Here is a 15,846-nt window from a genome sequence, read left to right as displayed (position 1 = left end):
GTTTAGAACAATTGCACACAAGAAACTGATGCCAGTGGTTTCTCCCCTGTGGCCCTCAGAGAAGTGCAAAAATATACAACGCGGCCCTCACACGAAAAAGCCTGGAGTCCCGCCGGAGAGCCTCAGGTGCCTTCTTCACATGGTGTGAAGTTCAGTATCCTCGTTCGGACTGCGCTTTGGAAAGACAGCTAATTCATTTTGCGCTTTGGGATGCAAGGGATAAAAAGCAGAATGCTGTAGACAACCTACAAAACATTTCCGGAGTGTTGGGAGACACCAACAGTTCCTGCACAAGACAAGAAAGGGAAGGGAGCTGAGAAGAGTGGTCAGACTGTAAAATTATGGGCCAGAGATTCATTTCAATGAAACACTCTCTCGTTTATTTCCATCGTGTCTCACTGTGAAGGGGTAAGTCGTTTGAAATGTTGGCATTCCGTTCGCTGATGGGTCAGGAAGTTGGGTAAAATTCGCCGGTATATTAGGCCAAAGATGCTTGCCCGGAAGGAACCATAGGTACGGAGCACTAAGGTTCCCACTTCTTTTATGTCTTGTGCGGACGAATTGTTAACGCCCTGGATTCTCAAATTATATATATATATATATATATATATATATATATATATATATATATATATAATATATATATATATATCAAGGGCTGTAAGAGACATAGTAAAAGTCGTAGCAAGATAAACTGATGATACTAGGAAATCGCAATCTGGGTGGAGGACTATTAACGCTGTTCAAGTGCTAATCCTGTAGATTTGAAAGTAATCTGCTGATGTGGAAAGTTTTTTCTTTTAATTAAATTTCAGTGGCAATTAAAGCACAAAGCCCTTCTTGAATAATGGTGATTATTCCTGTGTTTTCAACAAGAAGCCTTTTCCTTTAATAGCTGGAGCTCCAGAGAGAGAGAGAGAGAGAGAGAGAGAGAGAGAGAGAGAAGAGACGACAATCACTACCACATTCAACCTTTGACTACTGAATCAAAGAGGACCTCAGCTGTAGAAAACCTCCACAGTACCAGGCGTTTCACATTCCTGACCAACAGACTAGTCGATGAAACAGTAGCAGAGAAACAAAGGCAAACTGAGACACTTCCAGAGGGAAGAAACGAGAGAAATGAACTGAAATTGTGTCGCCCCATCATAAATTCGTTAACGACTGACAAAGGAGCTTTGCTCATGTGAAATTTGAGAGCCACTTAATTTTTTTTTTTTAATCTTTTACCGTAGTCTACCTAATTCTGCACTTCTCGCTTCGTTGCTCTTTATCAAGAGAAAACAGCTATAAAGTTTAAAGTGATTTTCAAACGGCTGGAAAGATGATTTCCTAAGCTACTTGAGAAAAGGCTGAAGATATAAAGCCTTGGTATAAATGTGTGAGTCTTTAGACGTTAATAACTTTAAACGTTAATAACTGGTCTTATTCTTTCAGTTGATGACTGATAGGTAACAGATGACTGGCGGCTGGGATGAGGAGAGGATGAAAACGATCCGTCTGTGCATCACCCCCGCCCCCCATGCCGCCCCCCCCCCCCCCCCCACCGTGAGTCCGGTATAGCTATGCTTTCGATGTCTCCTTATTTTGATATTGGTCAATCTTTTAGAATGAACAGTACTAGATATCAATAGATTTAAATGTCAAGGAAGAAAATAGAGGGAAATCTTTTCGAAAAGAGCCGATACCGATTCGTGCAATAACTGCCATTAATCCCTCATGTTTCCAAACCCGTTTGACGACAACTGAACATGAAACGTTAGGACAGATGAAAGGAACGAAATATGAACATGTTCTTTTGGTAAAAAGTGAGAACATATATGTAGCATCGAGAAAGCTAAAATCCTTGATTTCAGAGAGTTTTTTAATGTCCTCAAAATACAGTCTATCAAAAAGTTAGCAGGGAGACATTTTCCCCACGATTCTTCTCGCTCAAATGGCATAAGATTCAATCTTTTCCTACACGCTTGAACTTTTGACGTCACTGTTCAGTAAAGGAACAAAATATTCCCGTTAAAAGACACTGATCCATAGAGATCGACTTTCCCTAGTAAACACTTCGCTTCTAAATTAACGATTCGCTCATGGAGACACGAATGGAGACAGATCTTGGTCAAGTTTGCTTTTCCGTTGTAGCCTCGTCGTCGAGAGAGAGGAAACGCTCTGGCCGATTGTGATTCCGAGGTCTTTTCAGTCATTCTTAAAAAAACCGCTTCGTTTCAGTGAAAAATTTGGCTCGACACAAAAAAATGGCACTTTTCTGAAAAACTGCTCTCCCACCCCCCAACCCTAATCTTTTTAAAATCCTGGCATATGGTCCTGTACTTACATAAGTATACATCAGCTTTGCGTCTTTGCTTCTAGTATTTGTTTACTGAAAGCTACACAGCTAAGAAAAAAAAAATACTTACGACTCATTCAATCGTATCAGCTGACAACTTTCCAGTTTTCCGAAAGGAAATATCTCAATTTCAAAAGAAGTAACACTCGCGCGCGCACACACACACACACACACACACACACACACACACACACACATATATATATATATATATATATATATATATGTGTGTGTGTGTTTGTATATATGTATATACCTATACATATGTGTGTACTATACATATATATATATATATAATATATATATATATATATATATATATGGTATATTTATATATATATATATATATATATATATATATATATATATATATATACATGCATTAAGCTACAAATGTCCTTTAGTATCCAATTCACTCTACCTCGGAATTAATGTCTTCATATATGTTAACTGCATGGTAATTAAATATATATGAAAATATATCAATTCCGAAGTAGAGCGAATTTGATATAAAAGGACATTTGTAGTTTAATGCACATATGTGAATGACGGTTATGTAATAAAATCCATACATACGTATATACAAACACACACACATATATACACATACACGTGGACCAAGTCCAGCTGCTAAAAGCATAATTGTCTTCGCCACAATTGAGGATGACGTAGCAGTTCTCCAATTGTCAAATGTGATCAAAAGACAGTGAGTGACGTTGGCATTTTTATCTGGAAATTGCTCATAAGAAGAAGAAAAGAGAGAGAGAAAAAATGCCGCTTGGAAAGCTGTAGCAGTTTTTATGACGAACTCTCAGCCCCTATTATACAAGAGCCATATTTCTTTCAAATAGAATTTCGAAGGGACAAGTTGTAAGTCTTCACGTTTAAGTCTCACTACTAATGAATTTTTTTTTTCTTGATACATCCGGCGGGGTTGGGGTAGGGGTTGTCTGGGTTCTGGGGTGAGGGTGAAAGGAGAATCACGTCTAACTATAGTTCTAACTTCTCAGAGCTGCCGCAGATCCGCCTCTTAAATGAAGGGAGATCGATTGTGTACTTCCTGCGTGAATGTATGCAATAAACTCAAGCGTTGCAGAGCCAGGCACAAAGTGAAATGAAAGTGGCTTCCTCGATTTTTGTTAATTTTTTTTTTCATTTTTAATAAATGGGGTCTCTTGTTTCTGTATTTCCCTTTACCTCGTTTTGCTTCTTCCTAACGAACACCATATTCTTTAGAAGCTTGCATTTCAAATCAATGCCCCTGTGTGGTTGTTCCATATAAATAGGGTTTATCTTCTGAATAATAATAATAATAATAATAATAATAATAATAATAATAATAATAATAATAATAATAATAATAATAATACAGGTTTTATTGAAAATAATGGCTATTTCAGCTGCGTTTATTTTGTATAGAAGTTTCTCTATTTTTCTTATTACTGACTTTCCTCAATACTGAAGTTGGCTATTAAAACGCCAAATGGGGGATTCGTGTCAAAAACGTGGTATTCAATTTGACAAATACCACGTTTTTTATACGAATCCCCCATTCGGCGTTTTAATGCCAACTTGAGTACAGAAGAAAAGTCAGTAATAAGAACAGAGGAACTTCTATACAAAATAAACGCTGCTGAAATAGCCATTGTTTTCAATAAAACCTGTATTAATGAAGGTCTTCCAGCAAATAATAATAATAAAAATAATAATAACAATAAAGAGAGGCTACCGCTGCTGCTTCTCTCAGCGAGTTTGGATGGCTCCTTGAAATCAAGCTGACCTTATGCTAGGTCTTTTCCAGAGCCGGACTGGAAATGATGTAAGGCGTGACAAGGAAGAAGACGCCTCGTGTGGACCTCTGGACCCTGCTTCATGAACTGGGACTCCGCTATGTGTAAAGTGAGAGACCTCAAGAAACGCTTCGACGACAGCTCGAAATTGGCTCTGCTCAACCTTGGCTTTGTGTTGGTCATGAAAAGAGTTCTTTAATGCTTTGTTTAAACTTCAGTATGGAGAACGAAATAAGCTTATGAAATCACCTTTTCTAATACTTTTTAAACATTGTGAAATGTCTAATAATATATTCGTATTATCACATTATTCAGAAATGTTCGTTTGAAAGGGTTCTTAAAAAATAAGGATTCAGAGAAACTGTACTGTTGTAAATGTCAGATTCCATCTTTAGAAACTAAAATCCTGATGGTGACGTGTATATCGAACAAGTGTCACTGCTTTCACAAAGCAAGAGCAACGATCAGGAGACTCGGGTGGCAGACAGTCCTCCTTCTGTACAGCATTTTGCACAACCTCGAACCAGAGTCCGGAGGTCGTTTTAGCCACCGAATGGAGGTCTGATGGACCGAAGGTCACGTCTTGAGGCCTCATTTCGAGATGGGTCAAAACAACCCAATTCTCAGACACCGGCACAACTCCAAGGATCAAGGCTACATGAATTTACGTGGAATTATCGTCATCTTATTGTTATCAAAGGCCACTCACTTGACTAGAAACCTTTCAGAGAACCGACCGCCGACACGCAAGCATAATGATAAGAGGTGATGCGAGTAGAACAAAAATAATCCAACGACTAATAAATATTAAGACGATAGACAACACAGCCTGTTTCTACGGTTGACAGAAGCGAACTCATATCATTATCATTACGTCACGACCTTTCCTTTCTGTGGTCCTATATGCTTGACAATTTAATAGACTGGACAGGATAATGACTATCCCGTCTCACTTTCCAGAGAGTCAGAACATGTAAACTTCGGCGCAAGTGAGTTTTCTGTACAGCTTTTAATCAAGACCACCGAAAATAGATCTTTCCTTCGGAAGTGGTGGCCTGTGTCGTTGCGTCGCCAGAATCACGATAATGGTTAACTTTAACTTTAAACAAAATGAATATTACTGAGGCTAGAGGGCTGCAATTTGGTAGTTTTCATGATTGGAGGGTGGATGATCAGCATTGTGATTTGCAGCCCTCTAGCCTCAGTAGTTTTGAAGATTTGAGGCCGGACAAAAAATAAATATGGACGGACAGACCAAGCCGTCTCAATGGTTTTCTTTTCAGAAAAAAAGGGAATAAGAAAGTGTGAAATGAAGTGGGACAGTGCTCGCCATTTTACTGCTTCTTGTTGAAAGCGAATCATGTGGGGGGGGGGGCACAACACCCAAATCCTGGCTCGCAAACGTCCATCTGCTGCAGCGGCGCTTCTCGACATCGAGGGAAATATTGCCCCACACAAGAATGGCGGCGAGACTGAGCGGTCTTTGGCGTCAAGCGTAAAGAAGACAGAATGATATAGTATCTGTTAACGTTACTCGTCGGATTTCGTTCGCCATCAAGCTAGGAGATAATGAAACCGTTTGACGAGTAGCTACTTGGGAGTCGAAGTGAAGGTTTGTCATGCAGAGGCGCTGGGACAGGTGGTCAGGTGCTCTTCTTTTGCCAGTGAGAGAGAGAGAGAGAGAGAGAGAGAGAGAGAGAGAGAGAGAGACCTACTCCGAATGAAGAGATAGCTTATAATAATGTATGTATATAAGGCATTGAGTTCCTCAACATAATTTGGCTTATTTAAGACGTGTTTTTTCTCGTTGGTAAAGTCAGAGGGAAAGTTCACATTAATAATAATAATAATAATAATAATAATAATAATAATAATAATAATAATAATAAAATAATAATAATAAGGAAATGTTCCTGTATATAAAAGCTCTTTTTATTTCTTATTTACTCAGGTTAAAAGAGAGAGAGAGAGAGAGAGAGCTACTCCGAATGAAGAGATAGCTTATAGTAATGTATATAGAGAGTTCCTCGACAAAATTTGGATTATTTAGGCCGTGTTTTTCTCAGTGGGAAAGTTCTCTGAAATATAATAATAATAATAATAATAATAATAATAATAATAATAATAATAATAATAATAATAATAATAATAATAAGGAAATGTTCCTGTATATAGAAGTTGTTTAACTCCTATTTACCCAGGTTAAAGAGAGAGAGAGAGAGAGAGAGAGAGAGAGAGAGAGAGAGAGAGATGAATTCTTTACTGTTTTTAGAAATGTATTTCTGATTGCCGTAAATGAGAATTAGATCACGTGGCGGTTGTGGGAAACTTGTTTTAAGTTACGGGGCTCGTGCGCGATGGCCAGATTAAAAAGATAATAAAATGCGAGGTTGTATCTGTTTGTAGGAAGACCAATTACTTCCCGCTATCACCCTCCGGCACTCAACGTCGGCGAGGAAGAAATGGCGTCTGCCGACAAGACAAAAAATGGAACTAAATCAAAACTATGGAGAGAGAGAGAGAGAGAGAGAGAGAGAGAGAGAGAGAGAATGTGGCAAAATGTAATTCACGCTGACTGAGCACAGCTCTAGTACATGTATATTTAGGAGAGTAGTCGTGTTAGGTCTAACGGTTGATGAGAGACTCCATTATCTTTGAAAATCGCAGACGCAACTCAGTGAGATTCGTCGTTAATAATCAGTCATCCCTTAAGAGCAGCCATAGAGTTATGACGCGCTCAAGGAATACAAAATGTGACAGATGTATGCATAACGGAAGGACGATAATGTGGATGAGTCAGACCCATTGGGAAGAGATGCGGTTTTGAGCTGATAACGGGCTCTTTATGTGTGATTATTGACAACTATTCATTCGACTGATCGGTATCTAACACGCACGAAGCCCCGACGTCGCGAGAGATCAGTATTAGGTCCTCTCTTTGCTTTGCAAATTCAGTCAAGGAGATTTTCAGGTTATGGCAATAAGCGGCTACATACTCGGTTATTTTCTCTCTCGCTGAGATTGAAAGGGTTTCGTAGTAAAGGTAGCAATTGCCAATTGCTAAAATAGGCCGTTTCTAGCGACTGGACTGTTCCGGCAAATGAATTCTATCGAATGGGAATTTTCAGACGTTTATATGAAAGAATTCAACGTGAGTGGAACATCGTTAGCCCGCAAGAGTTTAGTACCGCTAATTCACCTCTGCCTTGCTTGAGTTGTGAGCACCTGTTGCGCTAGACGGAGTTGCCAGACGCTCGATGACAGTTGACTAAATTTCATTTCTTGCTTTTCTACTGCGGCCACATCGACTCTTACACCACAATGTTATCATAAGCCTATGTATAGAAGCATACATATTAATGGCATACGACAGGTAACTGGAAATATAGATTGGTTGTGGATGTGGCGACAATGAACTGGAAAGGGAGTGACGTAGACGTTACTTTATGGCTGTCGGGTGGATGGATGACTGTGGAAACTTGGAAAGTGCCTCGGCCAAGTTACTGTTAGTTAAGTGCTAAGGGAGTCTCCGAGAGCTCGTCGGGATCTGATGCCGTTCGGAAATGTGAAAGACTTCATCAAGTTTTAACGATGTTTCCCTGTGTGCCTTACATATTCAATCGTGTGACCATATAGCTTGGGGAATTACGTATTTCCAGTGCTCTTTGAAACAATCAATGTGATTCTGATTGCTGTTTCGGGAAATCAAAAGATATTGGCACTGTGTGAAAGTCGAAACGTGCGTGGAGAATTTCATTAGAAAAAAAATATTTGTCTAAGTGAATGTTGACAACCGTGAATAGGGTCTTTTACTCTCCCGTTGCAGGGAAAAATTCTTGTCAGAACCGTAACGCGAAAGTCATTTTTTGTTTGTCATAAACCTTTCAATCGTCAAGTTAATGAGTGGAACAATTCAAGTCTCTTGGCTACAGCAAAGTGGGGCATAGCTCCTCAGTCATGCCTTCCCGTCGAGTACAACAGTACCAAGCAGGTGGACCTTTGGTTGGATTGACAGCGAGGACCCTCTCTGTTCCCGCCCCCTTTCACGAATCGAAGGGCAAGTTTCCCCAGGAACGAAATCATACGAGAGTTCTTGACGCAGCCATGGGCACTTTAGCAGAGGGGGCGGTCGTCAGAGAGCAGCTGAATCGTATGCCCAGTGGGGGGCATCAAACTCTACTGGAGGAGGGGACCGAGTCCTCTAACCGCCACTTGATGAGGCATCGCTCGCGATCGTCGATGTCGGCAGCGACTCCCCCCCGTAGTAGGGAGGCTGAGAACCCGTGGCAACGAAGCTCCTCTCCCGAACACCTTCGTCAGCACAGCAGGCATTCTTCACCTTCAGAGGTTGGCGATTCCGGCGTGAGTTCTGAGCACGACACGCCCCCTCCCATTTCCAAAAATGCAGTTCGATGCCAACCTTTGCGCCATCGTAATTCATCCGATTCAGACAGCGAGAGCAATCTGTCCAACGACTCCTTACCAGACGCCTTCCACCCGAAGAAACCCAGCAACCACTTATTGTCGCGGAGCGCTCTGAGGTCATCGTCCTCGCGCCCTTCCTCCGGCGGCAAAGGAAACTTGCCCGAAGCTCTGCTGAGCGAGATTCGAGAGAAATGGACGGAACTGCAACAGAGAAGGGCCCAGCAAGGTCGTCCGGGGGATGCTGTGTTAGGCAGGGCGGGCAGCCAAGCTCAGTGGTCATCCAGCCGCCATCCCCACCGTCGGTCGTGTCCTGCGAGTCCCACCTTGTCGCGCTCCTCCTCCACCAACTTCCCCTCTTCTCTCTCACTATTCGAGGAGGAAGTCGATTCCGCCGCTCGATCCTCGCCCGTGTCCTTTGAGAGCTGGCGACAGCAGCAACCCCCCCCTCCCCAAATGGCTCCAGTGCGCATGGACGATGCTCGGTCGCTCTTTGAGTGTCGCGACGACGAAGCCGGACATGGTTTCGCAGGCCTTCGGGACATCTTTTCTCCCCAGCAGGAGTCGACGATCAAGAGCTACAAAGGAACTGTCAGAGGAGTCAAGAACCGCGTGCGCGCGGGCATTGCCACTTTCACATCAGACCAGCGCATCTTGAAAGTAAGTTGTTTCAAGACTGTAGAAGACACTTCAGTTGTGCAGTAGTTCGTGAAGTCTTGCATAAATGATACACCTTGTTTTCACAAAAATCGTTCACCTACATACCCACAATACGCAACGGCTCGCACATAGTATATAGTACATATACATAGTATATGTATATGTAGGCTGTCTGAGATTTTAATGACAAGTGAAGGGTATAAAGCTTCTTTCAAGTGTTTGGGGAACTGCAACTGATCGATCTGCTGTTTATTGATTTTGTCTTAGGCATAGAGTTGAGCAAAATGTTTTTATTTGCATTCATTTTAACCATTCTTTTTTCTTTTTTGCTATGGGTATTCTATTCTTTGGACACTTCAGTCAGGCCTGTCACCCATACAATAATAATAATAAACTAAGGCATACGAGTGTATAAATATAGTGCATACTCAGAAAATTTTCATAACACGAGCCTCAGTTGGTCATTGAAAGAACTCTCTCTCTCTCTCTCTCTCTCTCTCTCTCTCTCTTCTCTCTCTCTCTCTCTCTCTGTGTGTGTGTGTGTGTGTGTGTGTTGTGTGTGGTAAAAACTTATATTTCGAGGTTATTCAAGTGATTTGTCACCACCTTTGGAAAACATTAGACATCGTCATTAAAGGTAGTATTTCTGAGGAATGTCTCAAGGAATTTCTGTCAGATCTCCCACCCACGCCCCTTCCAGATACGATTACGCTCGCCTGAATTAAACCAAGCACTTCTTTCTTTCGTTTTTGCTGGGCGACATATAAAAGAATTGGCTGTTGGAAAAGGTTTAATAATTTTGAGTTATAACAACATTAACTAGTGACATTAGCTAATGATCTCTGTATTGTCTGACGTGACCAAGTTCAGATATCCTTGAACAAAATAATGTCACGACTCATGAGCGCAGGCATCCTGTACAAATAGTGCTGTCGAGAGAGCATACTCGATGCTTTCCTTCTCACACACATCACATCATGAGCAGGGAACTGCAAAGAAGGTGAGGTTTTACAAACTTTAAATGAGACCTTGTTGTTCGCTCTTCGAAATACAAAACACCCACTGATGAAACTGCTAGTTGAAAGTTGACGATGATTTCTGACCATACACGGCGACACAAAATGTTTTTATATTTCTATATACATAATAATATAGAAAAGGAGACTGGGGAGTTACATGATCTCCATTTAATTGTCGCCAGCAGGCAATTTCTGTTTACTTATATCCTGATAAGATTAAACAGACCGTTTTCATAATCTCACGATCATCTGGAAGCAGTTCTTCCTGGAAGTGCAGAATCTCGTAGTTTAGTTTAAAAGAAAGATCCAAAATCCTGCTCGCGTGAATGCTGGATTTCCCAAAACGAGACAGATTTTAATCCCTTCCAAGACTGTAATAGAGTAAAACCATTTGCTAACTTAAGTACCAGCATTTTCAGAAGAGACTTAAGCACCAGCATTTTTAGAAAAGAGAGAGAGAGAGAGGGATGGGGGGGTGGGCTGACTTTCTAGCTCCCTTCAGAGCGCAGGAAGGAAGTGTGACTGACCATCAGCCCGTGAAAACCGAACATTTATTCACCTCCTGGTGGGTGCTGAAGTTCTATAGGCAAGGGCAGGCTTTGCTCCTCGGGTTCGTATTCAGGAAAAGAAGTCATCAAGAGGTCTCAGAGGACAGAAGGCTCAAGAGAAGAGGCCGGGCACTAGATCCTCTGATACTTGTTCAAGATCCTAGTACTAGGTGCGAGTAACGTTGGCTGACGGTTAACGGTTTATTTAGGGTCATCTGATGAAGGGTTGCTTAAGAACAGGTTGGGCGGCTGAACGGATCTTCCTATATCTGAGCGTTTGTGCGACTTTTATATCGTTTTATAAAATACCACTCCTCAATAATTACATGTGAGGTTATCTCTGTATCATCCACACGTTGTCGAATATTGCCATGGAAATCCCAGGGGAAATCCCTGCTTGGCTTCGCTTGGGACAGAGTGTACCCACAGTTTAAGTGAGAAAAATCCAAAGAAAGGATTTTGGTTACGTAGATATTTAATGTATATGTACTATATATATATATATATATATATATATATATATATATAATATATATATATTATATATATCTATATATATATATATACGTATATACCTTTGAGTTTTGATCACATCACCGTGATTCATAATACATGCATCAAGCAACAAATGTCCTTTAATATCCAGTTCGCTACCTCGGAATTAATATATTTTCACATATGTTAACTGAGGAGGATTTTTTAGTTGATAATAATTTCGTCCTCTCGTGGATTCGAACCAGCGCACAGAGGAGAAATCAGGACTTCAGTGACAAGGTCGCTGTAGTCCTCATTTCTTCTCCGTGCGCTGGTTCGAATCCACGAGAGGACGAAATTATTATCAACTAAAAATTCCTCTTCGGTTAACATATATGAAAATATATTAACTCCAAGGTAGAGTGAATTGGATATTAATGGACATTTTGTAACTTAATGCATACGTTTATATATATATGTATATATATATATGTATGTGTAAACATATATGTATATATATGCATGTATAAATATATATATATATATAATAGATATATTATATATATATTATATATATATAATATGTATGTAATATATATCTATATATATATATATATATATATATAATTAATATATATATATATATAATATATGTATATATAATTATATCCTATATTATAATATATATATTATATACATATATATATGTGTATGTATATATATATAATATATATATATATAATATGTATATGTATATATATATATATATATATATATATATATATATACATATATATATATATATATATATATATATATATATATATATATATATATTAATCTCTTTGATAAAACCATAAAATGTCAAGGTTTTTAGTAAATACAGTTCCTGATATAGGGCTCATTTTGTAACAGGTTTAGCTAAAGATGACTTGCCGAAGCATAATTATTGTGCTTAAGGTTTCCCGCGCAAAAAAATAGTCATCCTTGGAAGTCGTCTAAGACAAAAAGAGAGAGAGGAAGATGTATATCCTCACGTTTCACATAGTATGTGAAAAAAAGAGAAGCATCACTGAAGAGGGATTATTCCACCTTTCTTCATAAAAGTTTAGCTACGGGGTCAAGTGGCTCGTGCGGAGGTTCTTGCCCCACCCGGGCCGGACAAACATGGGGTGGACAAACCGGTTTGCAGGGGTGGGTGGCTGTGTCACGTCTTCCCCCACAGTCACCCTGGGAAGACAAACACTATTCACTCGGATTTTATTAGCACTGATATATGTATAGATATTACCTCTGGCCGTGTAGTATATTTTTCTTTTAAAGTTAAATGCATACACAGAAATACTTGCATACTTATAGGGATATATATATAAATATATATATATATATATATATATATATATATATATATATATATATATATATATATATATATATATATATATATATATATATATATATAAATATATGTCTATTCATACACACACACACACACACACACACACACACACACACACATATATATATATATATATAATATATATATATATATATATATATATATATATATATATCTTCATAATATAGTCATAAGTATAACCGCATTTAAATGGAATTCGCTGTAACTTTGGAATAACTTACACCAAAGAGGAATTACTACATGGGATAAGTGCTCCCACCAAATATCAAATGTAATAACCTTTAGGCGCAAGTTTTCCAAAGGTATGGTAAATATATATTAGTGGGTTAGCTCTCTCTCTCTCTCGTTATATATATATATATATATATATAGATATATATATATATATATATATATATATATATATATATATATATATATATATATATTTATATATGTATATATATATATATATATATATATATATATATATATGTATGTATATATATATGTTCGCTAAATGTATACAACTACTCATAAGAACTCTGACACATTTTGTCAAACGTTCCTCCCCCAACTGATCACCATCCACTGTGCTTGACGTCAGAAAACGCCGTCTATTGTTAAAATTGAGAACGCGTTTATTTCCTTTCACACCCAGAATATGTGTTGCGCGCTCTATTTGCTAGGCAAATCGTTTGAGCGAATAAGGCTGCCAAATCACTATTTCTCAAGTCAGAAAAGCCTGTCGCCTTTTGGGCCGAATTCAGAGCCTGGGCCAGGAACACCGACCGGGTGTTCGTCAAGTTATGCTTGACTCCGTTTTTCCAGGAACAATTCGAACCCGTTTTGCACATATTCTCAGTTCGGTTGCCCGTCTGTCTTTTTCTTATTCCGTTCCTTTCTATCTCTGCATTAATTCTTTGCTGAAATGATAATTGCCTGGAGTCTTAAACTCATTGCGATTGATAGAGCCATTCCGAATTACGGGACGTGATAATTCGATCGAGAAGTGTAATGAATGGTTGCAGTCTGTCGTAAGGTCCAATGGACCGAAGAGAAATATATTTCCTGCTGACAGTTTCTTAGAAAAGAGCGCGAGACGAACATTTGATACTTTTTACGGGAAGGACAGCTGATTTCTCTTACATTAAAAAAAGGGATATAGAAGAAGAGAATCAGGAAAACCAAACCCTATTCTTATGAAAAGAGTTCAAGTAGAGGAGTGGAAAACACCGAGGTCTGTATCAGTGGGAAGATGGTATACCAATTGTAGGTGTGGTCTGCTAAATCAGAAATAAGGGGAACATTACTGTACTGCAGTTAATACCTTCTTATCTCTTATGTATAGTATCTATTATATATATATATTAATATAGTTATATATATAGTATCAATATAATATAATATATATACATATATATTATAATAGTATAATATATATATATATATATAGGTATATATATATATATATATATATATACTTAATTAATAATATATAATGTGTGTGAGTGCGTTGCGGGTGTGTGTTTCTGTGTGTATACTTGTGTTCGTATGTGTGTGGAAATATTATGACGTAACCTAAGTTTAAAGTAAAGCTTTGTACATCACTGCAAGTGGAAAGGTGGTATCTGTATTCATTGTTTCAAGATATATCTGCATGTGGGAGGCGATAACCGAGAGTATTGTTACTTTTTGTATGTTATCGCGTAGCACTCGTCCCTCTCTGGGGACAAAATTTCGTTTGAGCAATTGTTTCTTTAAAGTATATGAAATAATTTGTAATGAAATTATTTGAAAGGCTTTTCAATGGGTGGTGTTTATAGCTCCCCCTTCATCTTGTTTGCCTTGAAAGCTGGAATTTTACCAGCATTATTTCGATCATTTTTTAGGCAAATTTAAATAGTTGCTTTGACGTTGGACGGCAGGAAAATACGCGCATGAAATTTTGCACAGTGAGAGTCAATGCTGTTGTAGATATTTCTCTATACTTATTCTTTGTTTAATTTGATCTTAAACATTTCAGTATCTGTGGTTATTTCTTATGCTTTTATGCGAACGAATCCCTCTCATATTTCTGAATCAACTGATTAGACAGGTCAGTGACTTTTTCTCTATTGAAAGCTTTGGAATTCTCCTCCTGAACCGGTCCTGTTTTCCCGATTTGTATAACCTTTGTGGTTAGGCACCATCTCTCTTCTCTCTCTTTTCTGTTTTTGTTTTCTTCGGGCCTGGGCTACATGGGGGAAGTAGGTTACCCACTGCATCAGTCTTCGCTCCGGAAAAGTGGGAATATTTCGTCAACGTTCTCTCTTTTTTCCTTGTGGCGGCCATTTGCATTTCCTTCTCCCGTAAAAGAATTCGATTCTCTTCAACTTTGGATTCATTTTAGAGTAAGATTAACAGTAGAAACAGTTATTTTTGCACTTGCAATTACTTGACATTGCACACACACACACACACACACCACACATGCTTACTTTGATTGCTTTTTAATCGATGCTTCCAGCACAGGTGAGCGTCCTTCTGCAACGGGGTAGTTGTATAGTTGTAACTTGAATGATCGGTTTCAAAACATCGAGCAATTGTCCAAATTTGCCCTTGCCGAATCTGTACAATACGAGACACTACCTTCGTAGGTGCCCGCGCCTATGAACATGAATGATCAAAAGGAAGGAAGGCTCAAGGATGTTTTGGAAATGTCTTCTATAAACTGGAATCGAATATGAGTTCCTTCTTTCCTGAATCATTGCCTATTGATTACATTGAATATAGAATTTAGACCACAGGCCAAGCACGGGGACCTATGGGGTCACTCAGCGCTGGAACGGAAATTAGATGGTAAAGAGTTTGAAAGGTGTAACAGGAGGAAAACTTCGGTGTTCCACTGCGAATCAATTTTTAAGAGAAAGTAAGATGGAAGAAAGAGAATATGAAAGAAGGTACAGTATAAGGAACGAAAGGGTTGCATCTAGGGCCGAAGACACGCAGCAAGAACCTTAACACTTACAGTGCACCGCATGAGGTACACTGACGGCACTGACAGGTAACAGCAGAACAATCGTACAAATCCATTCTTACTGTAAACAAGGCAAGTCTCCAACACCTCAAAACCTAGTAACAAAATTGGTAGTTAAAAAAAGATTGTTTTGCTGTTACTTATTCTAACTGCTGTTTTGCTTTTAAATGGTTT

The 15,846-nt window shown here is 38.8% G+C and overlaps 1 protein-coding gene across 1 annotated transcript in view; it reads left to right on the top strand.

Annotated features, from left to right (window-relative positions):
• The first annotated feature begins 7,015 nt into the window (after positions 1–7,015).
• LOC135213652 (uncharacterized) overlaps positions 7,016–15,846 on the top strand; it is an 81,837-nt gene continuing 73,006 nt past the window's right edge. Inside the window, exon 1 of the mRNA XM_064247693.1 lies at positions 7,016–9,213. Within this exon, the coding sequence (XP_064103763.1) occupies positions 8,089–9,213 (1,125 nt within the window). The 5' untranslated portion in view covers positions 7,016–8,088. The remainder of the gene's footprint in view (positions 9,214–15,846) is intronic.

This window comes from Macrobrachium nipponense, chromosome 43, assembly GCF_015104395.2.
Source record: "Macrobrachium nipponense isolate FS-2020 chromosome 43, ASM1510439v2, whole genome shotgun sequence".
NCBI classification, from domain to species: domain Eukaryota; kingdom Metazoa; phylum Arthropoda; class Malacostraca; order Decapoda; family Palaemonidae; genus Macrobrachium; species Macrobrachium nipponense.
This window is presented reverse-complemented; position numbering and strand designations above follow the sequence as displayed.